General features: G+C 39.7%; 1 protein-coding gene across 1 annotated transcript in view; it reads right to left on the reverse strand.

Annotated features, from left to right (window-relative positions):
• Nucleotides 1-280: 280 nt before the first annotated feature.
• Nucleotides 281-20,864, reverse strand: part of atp8b5b (ATPase phospholipid transporting 8B5b) — a 278,562-nt gene continuing 257,978 nt past the window's right edge. The window contains exons 25-28 of the mRNA XM_072571671.1: nt 18,682-18,927; nt 10,823-10,961; nt 6,249-6,379; nt 281-4,332 (exon numbers count right to left, since the gene is read on the reverse strand). Coding sequence (XP_072427772.1) covers nt 4,144-4,332; nt 6,249-6,379; nt 10,823-10,961; nt 18,682-18,927 — 705 coding nt within the window. The 3' untranslated portion in view covers nt 281-4,143. The remainder of the gene's footprint in view (nt 4,333-6,248; nt 6,380-10,822; nt 10,962-18,681; nt 18,928-20,864) is intronic.

Consider the following 20,864-nt stretch of genomic DNA (forward strand, 5'->3'; position numbering starts at 1 on the left):
TCAAATAGGGTCTTTTAGTTAAGTTAAAAATCACACAACACCATGTTCTAGTCCAACAGATTTATTTGGAAGTACAAGTTTTCGGAGTGCTGCTCCTTTGTCAGGTAGCTAGACTGACGAGGCAGCAGTGTTATGAAAGCTTGTACTTCCAAATAAACCTGTTGGACTAGAACATAGTGTTGTGTGATTTTTAACTTTATCCACTCCAGCACCGGCACCTCCACATCATGGCTTTTATTTAAGGCCATTCTGAGTCATGTGCCAACATGATGCAGCCAGAGGAGACATTTTGCACACTTTCTGAAATCCTGAGCTGTTGATTTTCTAATTTTCCAAATGGATTAACTGATAAATAAAGGACAGATCTTAGAATCCTACTTTGTGGAAGCAGGCCATTCAGCCCATCGAGTCCACACTGCCCCTTCAAAGATCATTCCACTCAGACCAAACCCCTCACTCTATCCCTGTAACCCTGCATTTCCTATAGCAAATCCATCTAAGCCTGCACAGCCCTGGATATTATGGGCAATTTAGCATGGCCAATCCACCTAACCTGCATATCTTTGGACGGTGGGAGGAAACCAAACTATCTGGAGGAAACCTACACAGACACAGGGAGAACGTGCAAACTCCACATGTACAGTCACCCAAGGCTGAAATCAAAACCAGGTCCCTGGCGCTGTGAGCAGTAGTGCTCACAATAAGCCACCTTTACTTTTAATGGAACAGAAGAAATGAGAATGGCATGGGTAGTTTTAATGGAAGAACTGCATTTCTAAGATACATTGTGCATTTGCTGTTCCAGTTTCAATTAAGTATATATTTGCACTTGTAATAGAAGACGATTCACAGTCCATGAGTCCAAAATTATACAAAATATTTAACATGATCACAGAGTGCATATTTAGTCTGGCGACTAGTATTGCAGAAGCTTTAAAGATGTACAGAGAATAATTGTGAAGAAGGTATATTAAAAGAAAGTGGAGAAGTTCAGAAGACATGCATGTGGCCAGGTGTCGTGTGTATGTAATGTCCATGAGTGGACTGTGAATACAAAGACCATGACGACATGTCCAAGCTGAAATATCAACTTATCAGTTCTCGCCACAGTTGTGGCCTGATTTGCAAGACATTTCCACCATTTTCTTTTAACATCCCTTTTAAATATATTTCAGTGCTAAAATGTTGGGTAGGAAACATGAGAAAAGTATCGAATTTATAAGACACAGGCATGCCATTTAGAAGTACAGACCAAAATTATACAAAATATTTAACATGATCACAGAGTGCATATTTAGTCTGGCGACTAGTATTGCAGAAGCTTTAAAGATGTACAGAGAATAATTGTGAAGAAGGTATATTAAAAGAAAGTGGAGAAGTTCAGAAGACATGCATGTGGCCAGGTGTCGTGTGTATGTAATGTCATGTTGTCATTGATTGTGTTCTGCAGTTATAATATACTTTATCCATTTGGTATGGAGTTGTATTTTGCAAATTTATTATCCCTCTGTTTCTCTCATATAATAGCACATATCTTTCTAATAGCAGACAGAATATAAAAGCAAGAATTATTCTAGAACTGTATAAAATACTTGTTGGACCACAGATGGAGTACTACATATAGTTCTGATCACCACATTACATAAAGGATATGATTATGCTAGAGAGGGAATTTACCAAATTGATGCCAAAAATTGAGAATTTTATCTATGAAGAAAGTTTGGTAAGGCTGTGGTTGCTTTGTTTTGAACAGAGAAGTCTGCAAAAGATTTAACAGAAATATGTAAAATTATCAGAGGTGTACCTAGAGTGGGAAGGAAGGACCTATTCCCTGAGCAAAGTAGCCAATAACCAGTGACATAAAAGTAAAGCAACTGATAAAAGACTTAAAACAGAGTTGAGCAATGTTTCTTCTATGTTTTTTCCACTGCACAGACATCTGAGATCCATGCATTCCAACACGTGTGCACTCACAGAACTCCATTAGACAGCAGCAGACTTGGGAAAGATAAGTTATGTCTTTTTTCTTTACAGCCCTACCTGCTATATTTAAATATCCAATTGGAATTTTAGTGGATGGAACGGCAAATAGGTATGTAAGTATGTGGGTGAATGGGTAAGTGAGTAAGGGGTAGTCTGGGTAATTGGTCAAATGGTTAGGAGGGTAGTTGTATGGTTGAGAAAGTAGTTGCTGGATAATGGAGGAAACTGTGTCCCAGTCAGTGAGTTATTCTGTGGTTGGGAGGATAAGTTGGGTCCAGGAGAGTATGTATTTAGGTGGTCAGGAGGGTAGTCAGGTGGTCACAAATGGCAGTGAATCAGCTATAGTCAGGTTAAATTGGTATGGTAAGTTGGATGGTTGGAAGGGTAGTTGGGTGGGTGAGTTGTCAGATGCTCAGAATGCGGGTGAGAGAGGGTTGAGTCATGTCAGGAATTAATCATAAGAATTAGTCATGTCAGGAAGGTACTTAGTGGATTAGAGAAGTATTGCACCAACTCAGTGGGAGGTAGTTAATTTCTGGGGGAGTCAGGTTTTCAGCTAGGTGGTTGGGGAGAAGTAGTCAGAGATCTGGGGTTGGGGTGAGATTGTGGACCCAAATAAGTTGTTACGCTATGTGCAGTCTAAGTTTTAATATGTCTAACATTTTCTGGGTAACTGTTCACATTAGTACACACAAACTGTCTGAAATCTCCAATTCTAACTCCGTTCTGGAGATACTTGTGGAAGGTTTGCAGAAGGTGATTTGTCTCAAATACTTATGATAACCCCTCTTAGTCAGAATGTTTCACAGTACTACTGTAACAAATGCATCCTTTAACAGCTCATGTCACTGGTACTATGTTCGAACTTCAATTTGAAAGCTTAACTAGAAAATAGCATTTAATATCTGTTGAAGTCGCTCAATACAGCAAGTCGGATGTCAAGTTTATACTGACAATTACATAATATTTCCAATTTATAGTGCTCTTCAATTTTCAACTAACACTATAACAACATGAGTGTCACTTGGAATGGAATAATTTCTGTCAAACCTGAAGTGGATCCATTTTTCCCAACTCTACTAATGCAGGAAAGAAGTAGAAGTGATTCTGGGGAATAAAACATGAGCCATTGTCGGTAGCGATGAACACAACAAAAATGAGCTAGATCTTCATTTTACCAGGACGTTGCTGGGACTGGAGGGTTTGAATTATAAGGAGAGGCTGGATAGGCTGGGACTTTTATAAAATAATACAGGGTATAGATAAGATGAATGGCAGCTGTCTTTTCCCTAGGGTGGGTGATTTCAAGACGAGGAGGCATATTTTTAATGTGAGTGGAGAAAGATTTTAAAAATACATCACAGGCAATTTTTTACATAGACAGTGTGGTTGGTGTGTGAAACGAATGTCCGGAGGAAGTGATGGATACAAGTACAGTTACAACATTTAAAAAAACATTTAGATAAGTACATGAATAAGGAATGATTGGAGAGATATGGACCAGGAGTAAACAGTGGGACTAGTTTAGCGTGGGACTAGTTTAGTTTGGGATTATGGTCGGCATAGACTGGTTAGACTAAAGGGTCTGTTTTCATGCTGTATGATTCTATCTCACTACCTAGCTCAAGCGATTCTAATCAAAATGTAGATGACCTGCTATCTACCTACAGTAAAAAAAAACAGATGTTAATTCCTATAATGAAAATTCCAAAATTTCTGGGTACAAAATAGAAAACTGTAAACAAATCTTTAAAACAGGCTGCATTTGAGAAATTTTGCCAATAGATACATTGTGATTTTACTGTTACTTTGATTCATCTGCTGTAAACATTTTGAATTCAGTCTCCATTTGCAAAGAGTTTTCAAATTAGCATGCTCCTAAAAGTGAAAAATAATTTCATAGCTGAAGATTGATTATTGATATTTTAAATTAGGCATAATTCACCTTGATTTCATTTTTGTATTGTTGAAGTGTAGACCAACAAAACTTGTGCATTCATATAACATGGCATTGTACAGTCAGTATCTTAAGATGCACAAATATTAAATGTTCCCTTTGCTTGTAGTCATCTGTCACATTTCCATGTGGAGTTGGTTTGGTTTCATTGCAATTTGGCTACATATATTAAACTAGATTTATATTTTCTGTTCAATATTTAGTTACACAACAGTCTTAGAAGGCTTATAGTTGATATTCCTTATTCGCATATTCTTCCCTGAAGTAATGAGGGCACCAAAACCCTGTTGATGAGCAAAAGCATATGCAGATCGACGTGCACTAGGCCGTTTCAAACGCCTAACCACTGGTTTTGGAGGAAGTGTTTTGATTTTCCTAATTTTAAGTTGCAGCTGAAAAGAAATTGCAATTGATTCAGTGTCAGTTCATAATTATACAGTAAATAGATTAAACAGCAAGTTTACCTCAAATAAATTTCCACGTACACCATTTGAAAGTTAAAGTGTCAAACATTTGCTAGAGGTTTATAAGATGATCAGAGGAATAGATAGAGTAGACAGTCAGAAACTTTTTCCCCGGGTACAACAGAGTGTTACAAGGGGACATAAATTTAAGGTGAAGGGTGGAAGGTATAGGGGAGATGTCAGGGGTGGGTTCTTTACCCAGAGAGTGGTGGGGGCATGGAATGCGCTGCCCGTGGGAGTGGTAGAGTCAGAATCATTGGCGACCTTTAAGCGGCATTTGGATTGGTACATGGATGGGTGCTTAATCTAGGATAGAAGTTCGGCACAACATCGTGGGCCGAAGGGCCTGTTCTGTGCTGTATTGTTCTATGTTCTATGTTCTATGTGTTACAAATACCACTGTATTTGCCATTGTCAACAATTCATACCAATATAGTATGGTCTGAAAATGTCAGGATAAAAGGTGAAACTATTGATGCAAACTTTGTGCGTAGAAGTCCACAAGGTGAAATGAATCATTTAAAATACCTGTTAAGTCTGATTTATTTTGACATATAATTGTCACATTTACTGAGCTATATGAAAAGCATTGTTTTGCATGCTATCCAGACAAATCATACCTTACGAAAGTACATCAGGGTATTCTCAAGTTGTAATGCCTATCCTTGTGGCAGGAATACAGATCCACTAGTTGTGAAATTGCTTAGTCCTGTCTATCACTAGCCACTAAACCATGTTTGGTATGCTTCTAAGCCTATGTTGTAGCTTCACCAGTTTAACAGCCCTCACTTTCTCCCATCAACTTGACATCTCAATATTAGATGCACCTGGTGCTGCTCCTAACATACCCCTCTTCCTTAACTGAATCAGGTTGAAAGTCACATGTCATCAGGTTCTGTCTAACAGGTTTATTTGAAATCACAAGCTTTTTGAGTGCTGACCCTTTGTAAGGAGGACAGACATCCTTCCCTAACAGACATTATTAAATGGATAGGCTTTTGCGACAATCCAACAGGTTTCAAGATCATCTTTAAATTTCAGATTTATTCTGAATTCAAATTTATTCCGAATTCAAATTTCACATTTTGTTGTAGTGGATTCCAACCTAGGTCTGTTTTACACTGGGGAGACGAACCACAGACTGGGTGACTGCTTTGCCCAATACCTTAGCTCTGTCTGTAAAGATGACCCCAAACTTCCAGGTACCTACCACTTCAACAAAGCGGCATGCCAATATTTCTGTTTCAGGCCCACCGTAGTGTTCCAGTGAGGCTTAATGCAAGCTGGAGGAACAATACCTCATCTTCCGCCTAGATAGGTTACAATCTTCAGGAATTACCAATTTTAACAATTTCAGAGCATGTTCTCTTCCATGTTTGTTAACTTTCCCCTACACCCTTAGTTCCTATTTGGTATGAGTTGCTCCCAACACAGCCAACCCATTTTCAACAATTTATACTTCTCATGAGTACTCTAACAAGCATAATCGCCTTCTTGGCTTTTCATCGCAATGTCTTTGTTTGCCTTTCCTTGTTTCTCTCTAGGCACTGTAGCCATGCACTCTATTTACAAAACCTAATCATCAGTGCTGCCCCCCAGGCGTCTCAAAAACACTAAAAAAATTATTCTCCTATGATTCGAGCTATCCCACCTCAATTCTAAACATAGCTAGATTTAAACTAAAACCCAGTTTATATTTTTAAAGTTGAAATCATGAAGATTGTATTATTGTTGTGGAATATTCTCTCAAGTAATAGTTAAAGATGTAATTACGAATAACAAACAGTTTTCTTTCAGATAGCCTTATTCTAAGTCATTCTATTCTATTCTCATTAAGAACATACTTTATCAATGGAGGTAGGTCTTAGCTCAGCGCTGAGGTAACGCACAATTATAATTGGCAGGACACACATTACTGCTGATAGAAAGATGGTCAGCCATACATGTGGTTGGTTCAAGGCATTCCTTGCAGTACCTGTACAAGATAAAATAAAATAGCAGGGTCAATTTAAAATATTCTATGCAGTTACTTGGTCAATGATAATATTTTCTAATGTATTCTCAATGGAATTTTTATAAACTCGTTCAGTTGGTTATTTTCAGCTTCTTTTTGCTGCAAGGTGTGAGTCATCCTCTTTCTTTTGCTGCTTCCTTACTTCCATGTGATGGTCCATGCTTGATGAGAACTGTAGCTGCTGGGCCAAATCTAAATGTAGGTGAGACTGTGGAATATTCAGCACTTCATTCTAATGTGGAGAAACTTTGTGATGCATGTTGGAGAGATACACCAGGGTTTTTACGCCGTTGAGATACCGAACAGCCTAATAATTGCTCCATAATCAAACTTATGTTCCTATTCTTTAGTTATGCCTCTGTTGCTCAGTTTTTCTGGGATTGCAGAGGGTTTACTGACCAAATGTTCCTCAGCAGTCTGTTTGCCACATTTCTGTGACATTCTGGGGGAACAGTTGAGTGCTGAGGATAAAAACATTCAGACAACTAGTTAAGTATTGTGGTATCCACTTTTATGTAACAAATAGTTGTAATGAAATAAAACCAGATTAACATAGGTAATTGGTTTGTTCTTGGTTAAACTACACCCAACTTAGTTGATCCTCAGTAGTTAGTTAAACACAATATCCACTTTAGAACTTCATGCTGACTCTTCCCAACGAACCTACTTTTTTTCCATGTGATTACTAATTCTATCCTAAATAATTGTTTCTAGAAATTTCCCTACCACCAAAGTTAAAGTAACTGGTCTGTATGCATTTGAAGCATGGTATTGGTATTTGTGATGTTTCTACTTCCACCAAGGCCTTGAATAATCAAGTGCTTTTCAGCTGATTATGGAAAAATGCCAGTTGTTTTCAGGAAACAGCCAGGAGGTTCTTGCCTTTGCTGGGACCTTCTGGGCTTAAATATCTAGTTGCCATATTTAAAGGCTATCTGGACAAACCTTCACTCACTGCTAACCTTTATAGAATCATTTGGAGGCACTGTTAGTCGCTCCTAACCACCACACCCATCATCCTATTTGTCCCTAAGTAAGCAATAACTACCTTCAAAGTTCAACCGCACCTTGTTACATGTTCTGCTTTAGGCTGTCCAGAAAAGAAGGAAGGCTTGCTTCCCCAGGCACAGCAGCTGTTTGCCTTCCCATCAGAAGTGGATGGCTATGGCCGAGGATGCCAGTACCAGCAGACCCGGATCCAGAACAAGAAGAGGGATGAATGATCCCTGCACTTCGTAAGGTTAGGTGCCACATCTACTCAGTGGAAAGAGACTCATATCACTCAGTGTAACTGTACCACTGCACAGGCATGCCACTTTGAGCAACTGTCTGTTGCTCCCAGCCAAAGACATCCTCCTAGTTTAGGTATAGCCTTTTCAAAATCAAAACAAAATTACGCAGTTGTACAAGACAGTGAGATTTAGTTTTGACTTGTGAACAAAAATGTTTACCACTCCAAATTCCCCTTTTTCATGCCCATCAAGTCTTGCAAGCCTTGTCACTACTCTGCAATTGTCCCTACTTCAGCCAATCCCTTCCATGTCACAAATTAATTTTCCATTTTATCCACGAGCCCTTTGCTACTCAGGTCCTAATGTCCCACCTGATCATTTACCCTCCCATAACTATGATCACCTGTACTATCACATTCCTTGATACTCTCCCCAACCTTGTCTTATCAAACACCATCCTATCAGATCAAACTCACCCAAGACAGTGACCATACCCTCTCCAAGAGAAATTACTGCCAAACACATCACTGCACATGAGTTTCTTACAAAGAGGACTATATACTGAACAGCCATTTCCCTTTGACACTCCCTTTCTAGCCATTGCCTCAGACTCCCAGGAAAACAACTTTTGCAAGATCCACACTTTCAAACCTGCACAAACAGTGTTCTACTCTTGAACAAATAATGCTCCCACCCGTCCCTGATTAAATCTCACGCTCTGCTTTTGGCACTTATATGTGGTCTTCAATAACCTTTGTTAAGAAAATTTAAACTTAGATTTAGTACTGGTGGAGATGAGGTACTATAATTTCCTGCATACTGTAGAAGTTTGGACACATATTTGAATTGGGTCAGGGTTAACAAGCTTAACTTAGTGTTCCTTTTAAACATTTATAAGGCATGGCCAACCACAGCACCATAAGATTATCTGCAGGACTGTATCAGTATGTACTGACTCTTGCCTTTTGAGCATTTTCAACTTTAATTGTTCCACAATCAGCAGCTCTACCTTCAGCTGATGGGGCTTTTAACTCTGAAATTTTTGCTCTAAATTCATCTTACTAACTTGTTACCTCCTTTTAGATTTTGCTTAAAAGCTTATTTCTTTGATCAAAGTTTTAGTAATCTAATTTAACATCTGTTTATGTGGCTCAGTGTTAAAACTAACATAAAAATGGAACCTGTTGCTGCTTTATTTAAATTTTCTGATAATACATTGACCTCTAGAGTCATTTGGATGTCCTGTTATCTCCCATTGTAAAAATAGAAATATACATGTGTTGCACAGATTATATTCGTATTTTGTGAAGGTGATCACTTCGGGATGGGACCATTTGCCACAGCAGATTCGTCGCCGATGATTAGCCACTGCCCTTTGACCGCCGAGGACGCTTAGCCACTGCCCATTGGCCACTGAAGACAATTCCACAAATAAGTAGATTCACCGCCAATGATTAGCCACTGCCCTTTGACCACCGAGCATATCTAAACTAAATAAAATTATTGTTATATTGGTTAAGGTAATGTTTGCATTGTTTCAGTAACAACTTATTTTTGTTACAGGAGAGTTTTTTTTAAGTTTGTATTTTTTTTCATTTACCCTCAAGTCTTCAAAACGGAAACAGAAATTATTAATAAACGTGGAAATAAGAATTTTTATCATGATGGTTTTATATATGTTTTTGATAAACTATCCAAGAGTGATTCAAGTATTAAGTTTTGGCAATGTGAACAAAGGGGCCGAGGTAATGGACAGATCCACACCAAGAGTGGCACTGTGATATAAACAATAAATGAACACACACATTCCCCTTCCGCAGCAAGTGTCCAAGTTGCGAAAGTGAAAACAAACTTAAAACTTTGTGTAGAAGAATCGCAGGAAGTATCTAGCATCTAGAATGTGTAGCTGATGTCCCTCAGTCAGTCCAAGCATCTTTACCGATGACAAGCAGCATGAAGAAAATAATTCGACAAAAAAGGAATGATATTAGTTTAGCACCACCAAACCCTACTGATCTTCAGCATTTGGTGATTCCAATTACATACAAAGTATATAAGCTGGATAACAGAGCAGAAGAAAAATTTCTTTTGGCGGATAGTGGTCAGCTGAAGGTAGGGCTGCTGATTGTGGAACAATTAAAGTTGAAAATGCTCAAAAGGCAAGAGTCAGTACATACTGACTCAGCCCTGCAGATAATCTTATGGTGCTGTGGTTGGCCATGCCTTATAAATATGATTTGATGCCTTATAAATGATACATCATTTAGCAGAATTGATGTGGTTTGTGGATGGTGCCTTCAATGTAGCCCTTATTTTATTCTCTCAGGTATATTGTATTTTAGCAAAAAGACTTGCTGGGGTTCATCTAATATTGTATATACTTCTACCAAATAAGCAGCGTTTAACGTATGTATGCATGTTTGAAATGGTGAAGTCCTTGGTACCTAATCCCAGACTGCAGTATATCCATTGTGACTTTGAGCAGGCAGCTATCAGTACTATGAGAGAATGTTTTCCTGAAGTTAGAAGTAGGAGCTGTTTCTTTCATTTGGCACAAAAAATGCATAGATATATTGCTGCAGTTGAAGCAACTTGTCAATACAACACCAATCCTGATTACGCTTTAAAAGCAAAAATGATAATTGCTTTGGCTTTTGTGCCACTTACTGACCTTGATACCTAAGTAGAAGCACTCGCAGATTTTTTTGCCTCAAGAACTACAACCAATACTAGATTGGTTTGAACTTAATTATATTGGACTCTACAATAGACGTGGCAGTAGCCGAAGGGCACCTTTGTTTCCCTATGATATGTGGTCGGTCTATGAGACAACAATAAACGATGAAGATCGCACAAATAATCACACTGAAGCTGCTCATTGGAGAACTGCTTTTGAACTCGGAGCTCACCACCCAACCATATGGAAATTTATTGGAACATTAATGAAAGTGCAAAAGGGGCGAGATTTATATATGGAACAGCTGATAGCGGGTTACCCACCACAAACAAAGCTAAAAAAAATTCGAGCCGCAGACGATAGAATAAAAAAAATTGTTCTTGAAAACGGTGAAAGGGATTGTTTGGAATATCTTAGAGGAATAGTGCATAACTATCAATTACTTTAACATAAAAATTATTTGTAACAGAAGTGATAACTATTAAAAGTACATACCAATAAAAGGAAATGAGGTTGGAAACATCAGATACATGCCATTGCTGTACATTGTAAAAGTTATTGCAAAGTAGACAGCAAGACTTCCCCAGATAAAAAAATGGTTGATAGCTGTCCAAAATGATGTATCCAGTGCGATCTGTTACCAAACAGCAAGGTTATTGCAGTCAAATTTCTATGTCAATTATTCATCATTAAATAAACATTTATAAACTTAGGGCAGAGTCATTCAGTCTCAAAGGCAGTAATCCTGTGCATGGGACACAAACTTAATTAGGTAGAACTGTGGCCAATCGGAATGGCACCACCTTCCTGTCTCCACTATATTTACATTGTAGACAGGAAGGCCTAAGTTCTACTTTCTTTCCCTGCCACCAACTAACCACTTGAGAGCCACTTAAGGAATTATCTCCACTTGGTTGTGACTATTTCAGCCTCAGCCAGGACAACAAAAAGGGACAGCCAACTGATTGACAACCAATATGATTGGCTGTTGATTTTGGAGGATTGGGGCTGTTGATTTGCACTAATCTATACATGACTAGGGGACTGTATGTGAAGCTGGGGATGGGTCTTAAAGCAGAGTAATAGCTGTGAAAACTTATCTCCTGCCCTTGCTTCTGACTCCTAGGACCCCACCCTATAGCCACCTAAATCCCTACCAATGACATTCTTTTGTTCCACTATTGCTCTATCCTTGGGATGCTGGAGCAGCAACAGCCACTGGCAGCTGGGTCTTTCTCAACCTGGGTTCTAATTCTGTAGAAACCTGACTGCTGGAAGATCTGATGGATTGCACATCCTAACATGGAGTTAGTTTACCTCCACTATTCTTTCTCACTTTCAGCCTTAGGCTGAAATCAGGAAAATACCAGCCTACGTCTTTTGAAAACCAACACATAATAATTTTGCAATATCTTTGGTACTTTACATTAAGATATTTGATGAGACATTGGTCATTATTCAGCATTATCTCAAAAAGCAGAAAAACATTTCAACATGAATTTGTGTGCTGTAACCAAGATATTACTTAACATAAGAACTTGGTGCAAGAATAGGTGGTTCAGCCCTCAATGCTACTCTGTCATTCGATATCTGATCTCATCTCATCCTTAGCTCCACTTTTTTACCCACTCTCCATAACCTTTCACTCCGTTATTCATTAAAAATCTTTCTGTCTCTTGCTTAAATTTACTCAATGTCCTGGAACTGCCCACAAGAGGAAACATTCTCCCCATGTCTACTTTATCAATTGCACTTAGCATCTTATATATCTCAATAAGATTTCCTTTCATTCTTCTAAATTCTAGTACAGGCCTAAACTGCTCCACCTCTCTTCATAAGACAAACACCTCACCTCTGGAATCAATCCAGTGAATTTCCTATGTGTCCAATGCAACTACATTCTTCCTCAACTAAGGGGACCAAAATTGCACACAATGCTGCAGATACATTCTCACTAATGCCTTGTATAGTCGCTGCAACACTTCCCTACTTTTATACTCAATCTCTTTAGCAATAAATGCCAAAACTCTATTTGCCTTACTAATTACCTGCTGCACTTATATATTAGTTTTCTGTGATTCTTGCACTAGAATGTCCAGGCCTCTGAACACAAAGTAATTGGTACAAAGACAATTATTTTTCAGAAATTGAATTATTTCTATTAAATAATTCATGAGCTATAATGATGAATTTTGCCACAAAATCCTTTCTGCTAACCACATTAAACCATCAGGAAATTTACCACTGAAGGTACAATCAAGGCGAATATAAAGACAGCCCTGTTATAAGTGCAAACAAACTCCTAAAAAGAAACAAGCCTAACAGGCCTTTACTTTGATGCATACAACATACAAAATGACTGTATCAGCAAACATCTGAGCCAATATTGCAACTGAAACCCCCGGATAGAAAAGAATCACATTAGCAATGCCAGCAACAAGCCTGTAACTCTTCATAACAACGAATGCACACAGACTAGTACATAACTACAATTTTATCAACCATTGTTATTGCTGAACTTCATACGTGATAATATATTCCAGAACATACAAGTTTGGTGGGAACATGTAATAATCAATGTTGATCAGGCACCCATTCAACACTCTACCTGATTTTACTAGAGAAATTAATGGGACTTCAAGTAGCTAAATCCCCTGAACCTGATAATCTACTTCTAAGAGTGTTGAAATAGGTGACTGTAAATGTAATGTGTGGCGATCACCTTTCAAAAAATTGTGGCCTCTGAAGTGGACCTTGCAAGTTGGAAAGTGGTACATGTAACCCCACTATTTGAGAGAGAGAAAGTGAAGGACTGAAAACCTGCTAGCCTAATGTCAACCACAGGGAAAAAGGCTAGAATCTATAATAAAGGTTGTGATAGCAGAGCACTTAGAAATAATGGTAGGATTGAGCAGTCATCAGGATTTATGTAAGGGAAATCCTGTTTGACAAATCTATTAGGAGTTCTTTGAGGAGGTAAGTGGAATAGATAAAGAAGCAGAGGATGTGGTATATCAAGATTTCAGAAGGTTTTTGGTAAAATTCTACATAAATAGTTCTCTGTGGAGAGAAACAGAGTTTCACAAACTAGTATAGTAGGCCTGGATTTGTGTTTCTGAGTTGAGGAGAGATGTAGCTGGCTTGCCATGTCCACATTGGATGGAATGTTCAAGGATGACAGGACAGTCAAGCTCTTACTCACCAGTACAAAGATTAGGAGCAGCCACTGGGAGAGTTGAGCTGTTTAAAAGAGCCACCATAGTTCTGTGAGACTTTATCCCAGCCATTTTGTTAAACATTAAGCCATCCAGTCCTTATGCCTCATCCCCCCCATCCATTCTCCAATGCCAACTAATGCCTCCCTCAGCAACTTCCAAAGGCTGTTCATACCTTTCTACCAAAACATGCTCAATTCATTCCTTTGGCCCCATAGCCCATATCCCAACTTAATGCCAACTCATGTTAACTCATTCTGCCAATTACCCCAAATGTTAAGCTAATGCCAACCTGTGCTGCTCCCCCCACCACCACCCCCGACCACCACCAGGACCCCTCATAGCCCCATATGTCAATCCATGTCCACCTCTCCACCACTATGGCCCCTCATATCCTTTATGCCAACATAATGCTAACTCATGCCAACCCACCCACCAATCTTTGCCCTTTGACTATTCACGCCAACACACCCAGAATTTACTAACAGGCAGTCCATTGCTAATAGTAGTCTTGGTGAAGTAAAACAAAATCAACGTCTACTTTTGAGTTCACTATCAAAACACACTTTCATTTGTGAAAGCCCACTGAAAATATTTAATCTATTCAAGTACTTAATCTCTTAATCAGTTTCAAAGAGAACTAATTCTTCAATTACCTCTTTGAGCTATCAACAAAATGAATTTATGAAACTGTACTGTGGATATCAATAGTTTGTAGTGTTGGAAGTTGGGTCCTTATAAAACTGATTTTCATCTATTTTATTCTATGTAGCATGAGAACTCACTTATGGCTGCTGTAACACATGCCTCTGTTCCCAAAAACAGAAGGTCAGAAGTCACATGACACCAAGTTATAGTCCAACAGGTTTATTTGAAATCACCACCTTTTGGAAGGCTACTCCTTCACCTGACATCACCTGATGAAGGAGCAGCGCTCTGAAAGGTGGTGATTTCAAATAAACCTGTTGAACAATAACCTGGTGTCATGTGACTTCTGATCTTCTCCACCCCAATCCAACACCGACACTTCCACATAATCCCAAAAAAACAACTTCTTCAGCAATTACAAAGGCAAGTTAAAGATAATAGATAAAAAGACTATCAGGCCACTAATTTATTGGTGCCCCAAGTTGTTTAGGAAAAACAGAAATCTTTTCTTCAGAAAAATGAAGACTGATTTTAAGATGGTACTACACAAGAGGAGGCAATAGTTATCCTAACATGTCAGTAGTTGTCCTGTGCTCACTGATTTTAAAACATTAAACAAGCTATTGACACAGCATAAATTATCATTCCCTAAGATAGTTTATGTCAATAAGAGGTCAGACTCAGAGGAGTTGTTCTTGATAGATGGCAGTGCTTACCAGATAGCTACCTCCTCTAGATCAAAAGTGGATTGTGAGAGGATGGAAAGGACCAAGGCAAGAAATCCCGAACACTTTAGCTAAAGAGCAAGATGTTGTCTTCACAATTTTAATGAAATTGACACACACTGTGCCAATTGTCTGTTCATCTTGAACTATCCAGATGTAACAGAATTGCCAGGAAGGTGGTGGTGATAGTGATGGAGGCTACTGAACAAGGGAGCTGAGCAGTTCACTGGGACTTCCACCAAGAGGTGGTAATCAGTTAGGGAGAGCAGCTGGAGCATTCAAATGGTCTCTTGCTGGGGAAAAAAAACTGATGTTTTGGTGGAAGGAGGGCTGATGGGAAAGAGGAGGGCACATCAACAAAAGATTTCTCAGCCCAATATAGGTGATACGCTTCATTCCATGTACATGGTGCCTGTGGAATAAAGAATCCCCGTTTCTGGGTTATCATGTGTTCAAGTCACATGTAATTTACATGGGTTGTATATGTTATTTTGTCTGATTACTTAACATATCATTTCTAAACTGCTGCTTCTCGACAAACTCAATAATCTGAAAATTCCTTACAAATGGTGAACTGTCATTATTAAGGAACAGTGGTTACAAACCCTCAAAATTGAACAGCGGAGAACAGCGAATTATTAATAATGTCATTTTGATAACCCTTAGGGTAACATCAGTAATAGCTTTTGTAACTGCTCAAACATGTCTTTATTTTACCTCTGTGAAAAGGCAACCTATTTGAAAAGGTTGCAGATTTAAATAACTTGACAACTCAAGTTTTTCTTCATCCTTCTCTGACACAGGGAGGCCTTACATAGAACATAGAACAATAGAGCACAGAACAGGCCCTTTGGCCCACGATGTTGTGCTGAACATTTGTCCTAGCTTAAGTACCTATCCATGTACCTATATAATTGCCGCTTAAAGGTCACCAATGATTCTGACTCTGCTACTCCCACAGGCAGCGCATTCCGTGCCCTCACCACTCTCTGGGTAAAGAACCTACCCCTGACATCCCCCCTATACCTTTCACCCTTCACCTTAAATTTGTCCCATTGTAACACTCTGTTGTACCCGGAGAAAAAGTCTCTGACTGTCTATCTATTCCCCTGATCATCTTATAAACCTCTATCAAGTCACCCCTCATCCTTCGCCGTTCCAATGAGAAAAGGCCTAGCACTCTCAACCTGTCCTCATACGACCTATTCTCCATTCCAGGCAACATCCTGGTAAATCTCCTCTGCACCCTCTCCAAAGCTTCCACATCTTTCCTAAAATGAGGCGACCAGAACTGCACACAGTACTCCAAATGTGGCCTTACCAAGGTCCTGTACAGCTGCAACATCACCTCACGACTCTTGAATTCAATCCCTCTGCTAATGAACGCTAATACACCATAGGCCTTCTTACAAGCTCTATCCACCTGAGTGGCAACTTTCAAAGAGCTATGAACATAGACCCCAAGATCCCTCTGCTCCTCCACCTTACTAAGAACCCTACCGTTAACCCTGTATTCCGCTTTCTTATTTGTCCTTCCAAAATGGACAACCTCACACTTGAGTGTTGAACTCTATTTGCCACTCCTCAGCCCAGCTCTGCATCATATCTAAGTCCCTTTGCAGCCGACAACAGCCCTCCTCAATATCCACAACTCCACCAATCTTCGTATCGTCTGTAAATTTACTGATCCACCCTTCGACTCCCTCTTCCAAGTCATTAATAAACATTACGAGCAGCAGTGGACCCAGAACTGATCCCTACGGAACTCCACTTGTAACCGGGATCCAGGCTGAATATTTACCATCTACCGCCACTCTCTGACTTCGACTGGTTAGCCAGTTCTCTATCCAACTGGCCAAATTTCCCACTATCCCATGCCTCCTGACTTTCCACATAAGCCTACCATGGGGAACCTTATCAAATGCCTTACTAAAATCCATGTACACTACATCCACTGCTCTACCCTCATCCACATGCTTGATCACCTCCTCAAAGAATTCAATAAGACTTGTAAGGCAAGACCTACCCCTCACAAATCCGTGCTGGCTGTCCCTAATCAGCAGTGTCTTTCCAGATACTCATGAATCCTATCCATTACTTTGCCCACCACCGAAGTAAGACTAACTGGCCTATAATTCCCGGGGTTATCCCTATTCCCTTTTTTGAACAGGGGCACAACATTCGCCACCCTCCAGTCCCCTGGTACCACCCCATTGACAGTGAAGACGAAAAGATCATTGCCAACGGCTCTGCAATTTCCTCTCATGCTTCCCACATAATCCTAGGATATATCCTGTCAGGCCCGGGGGACTTGTCTATCTTCAAGTTCTTCAAAATGCCCAACACATCTTCCTTCCTAACAAGTATCTCCTCTAGCTTACCAGTCTGTTTCATACTCTCCTCTTCAACAATATGGTCCCTCTCATTTGTAAACAATGAAGAAAAGTACTCATTCAAGACCTCTCCTATCTCTTCCGACTCAATATACAGTCTCCCACTACTGCCCTTGATCGGACCTACCCTCGTTCTCGTCATTCTCATGTTTCTCACATACTCATTAAAGGCCTTGGGGTTATCCTTGATCCTACCCGCCAAAGATTTTTCATGCCCTCTCTTAGCTCTCCTAATCCCTTTCTACAGCTCCTGGCTATCCTGTATCCCTCCAACCTTGTTTCCTCAACCTTATGTAAGCCTCCTTCTTCCTCTTTACAAGACATTCAACCTTCCCTTGTCAACCAAGGTTCCCTCACATGACCATCTCTTTCCTGCCTGACAGGTACATACATATCAAAGACACATCGTATCTGTTCCTTGAAAAAGTTCCACATTTCAACGACATCCTTCCCTGACAGCCTATGTTCCCAACTTATGCTCCTCAGATCTTGTCTTGTAGCATCGTATTTACTCTTCCCCCAATTATAAAACCTACCCTGTTGCACGCACCTATCTCTCTCCATAACCAAGGTGAAAGTCACAGAATTGTGGTCACCATCACCAAAATGCTCACCCACTAACAAGCCCATCACTTGTCCCTGTTTGTTACCAAGTACCAAATCCAATATGGCCTCCCCTCTGGTCGAACAATCTACATACTGAGTTAGAAAGTCGGACAATCTACATACTGAGTATGTAGATTCTTTTTTATCTTTAAAGGCTAAGTATTTAAATAACTTCACAGCTTGACATTTTGCAGACCTTATCCATTCTTCAAGAGTATTATAATCTCTCAAAAGGATTGCAATAGACACACTGCAAATTACGGCCCTTGCTGCAGGAAAATGGGATCTGCCCTGCTGATTTTGTATTGAAATGACTCTCATCCAACTCCATTTGTCCTACTGTTGAAAATCTGATTTGGCAAAAATATTGAGCAGGACTTCAGGATCTAGGTCAGTTGGCTTTTTGGAGTCTCCATGGAGTTTCCTCAGTATGCCAGTAAATCACATTGTTTCTTTACTTTCTTGGTAAAACGTGGCAGATTTGTAAAATGGAAATACCATCTTGGCTTATTGTTACATCAGTGGTGAACGACAGCTTGATGGAGCCACAGTGATATGTGCAAAGCCAACCACTTTTGAAATCCTGCATGCAGAAATTGTCACATGTGATGGCACTACCTAAGTGCCATCACATTAAGTGTGAGCTATTTAAATGTATTTACAACTGAGGCATATTGAGTTGGCAAAAAAAGTAAATATTATCATTTGTTTTCATAATAACATAAATATCCAGGGTTTCTTTACAAAAAATGTGAATACTCAGTTACCTGTAGAGTAACGGCCACAAGCAAGCATGTCTGAGCAATTAAAGCAAAAGACTGATAGTCAGATACTGTCTCTCCATCATCTCTCACTGCTTCAAATAGTGCACCATAGGGAATAAAAAAAAGAACCAAGGAACTATAAACTCCATGGATAATACATTTCACAAAAACCAATTTGTTGAAATAACGATTAAACTGTCCAGGTTCATAAAGTTGAGGATATGCCATACTCCAGCGGTCATTTACATCCTGCAACACAAAATCAGTTCCAATCAATATTGAATGACAAGCTATAAATAGATCCTTGGCATGTGTTCTTTTATGTTAGATTTTGCTTATATATCTACATATTTTTATCTTGAATTTCATCCTCCTCTCCCAAAACTGCAATATAATTCTGAAGCCAACAGTACTTCAGCCAGCTGCTTACTTTTCATGTTCTTTTTTATTCACACATAGGACATGGGTATTGCTGGCTGACAGCATTTATTGCCATTCCTAGTTGTCTTTGACAAGGTAGTGATGAGCTACACTCTTGAACTGTTGCAGTCATATATTGTAGGTAGACCTACAATGTCATTAAAGGGGAGATTCTAGGATTTTGACATTGAAACACTGAAGGAACAGCAATATATTTCCAAGTCAGGATGGTGAATGACTTGGAGGGCAAGTTGCAGATAATAGTGTTTCTACACAATAGCTGCTCTTGTCCTTCTAGAGAGAAGGTTGGAAAGGTGCTGCTTAAGGATCTTTGATCAATTTCTGAAGTGCATCTTATAGATAGTACACGTTACTGCTACAGTGGTGGAAGGAATGGATGCCTGTGGATGAGGTGCCAGTCAAGCGGGCTGTTTTGTCCTGTACGGTATTGAGCTTCATGTGTGTTGTTAGAGCTGCACCTGTCCATGCGAGCAGAAAGTATTTAATCTCACTCCTGGCTTGGGTCTGTAGATGGCGGTCAGGCATTGGAGAGTTAGGAGGGGAGTTACTCACCATAGCATTCCTCGCCTCTGACCTGCCCTTAAAGACACTAGTTTGTGTGGTGAGTCCAGTTGTGTTTCTAGTCAATGATAACCCCAAGGCGTTGATAGTGAGTGATGGTAACATCATTGAAAGTCAAGAGGAAGTGGTTGGATTGTCTCTTATTGGAGATGGTCATTGCCTGACATTTACATTTTGTTATTGTGTTATGGGTGCAAATGTTACTTCAATTTGTCAGCCTGGATATTATCAAAATCTTGTTGTATCTTATCAGGGAACATGTAGTGCGGACCAAGTAAGGATGGCAGTTTTCTTCCCTAAAGGACATTAGTGAATTACTGAACCAGAATGGGTTTTTCTGACAATTGACAATGGTTTTACGATCATCATTGGACTCTTAATTCCGGATTTTTATTGAATTCAAATTCCACCTTCTACTATAGCAGGATTCAAACATGGGTACCCAGAATATTACCTGGGTCTCTGGATTAACAGTCCAGAGATAATATCACTTGACTGTTGCCTCCAGCAGCCGCAGATGGTTGGGCCGAGGTCACTATTCTAATGAACTCCTGCAGACATGTCCTGGGGCTACAATTACTGATCTTTAGCACCCACAATCATGAATTAACCCTAAGTGTGATGGTTAGAAACCTATTCATTCATGTGGGGTAACATAACTGAAGCAGACTCTGTACTCACCCCATATTTATATAAATGCAATATTTATATTGCCTGTCCCGAGTTGCCCTTGAGAACTGCCTTCTTCAACCTCTGCAGTCTATATGCTGTGGTCAACCACAATGACTTAAGGAAGGGAACTCCAGGATTTTGACGGAATGATAATGAAGGAATAGCAATATATTTCAAATCAGGATGGTGAGTAGCTTCAAGGGGAACTTGAAGGTGGTGGTGCACCCATGTATCTGCTGCCTTTGTCCTTCTAGATGGAAGTGATCATGGGTATGTTAGGTGCTCTCTGAGGATATTTGGTGAATTTCTGCATTGCATCCTGTAGATTGTACACATTGCTGCTACTGAGTGTCAGGGGTGGAGGGAGTGGATGTTTGTAGATGTGGTGCTAATCAAATGGGCTGCTTTAACCTGGATAGCGACAAGCTTCTTGAGTGATGTTGGAGCTGCAACATCCCCAGATACCCCAACTTAATCTAGTCCCATTTGCCAGCACTTGGCCCACATCCCTC

This window comes from Chiloscyllium punctatum, chromosome 1 (genome assembly GCF_047496795.1).
Source record: "Chiloscyllium punctatum isolate Juve2018m chromosome 1, sChiPun1.3, whole genome shotgun sequence".
In the NCBI taxonomy this organism is placed as follows: domain Eukaryota; kingdom Metazoa; phylum Chordata; class Chondrichthyes; order Orectolobiformes; family Hemiscylliidae; genus Chiloscyllium; species Chiloscyllium punctatum.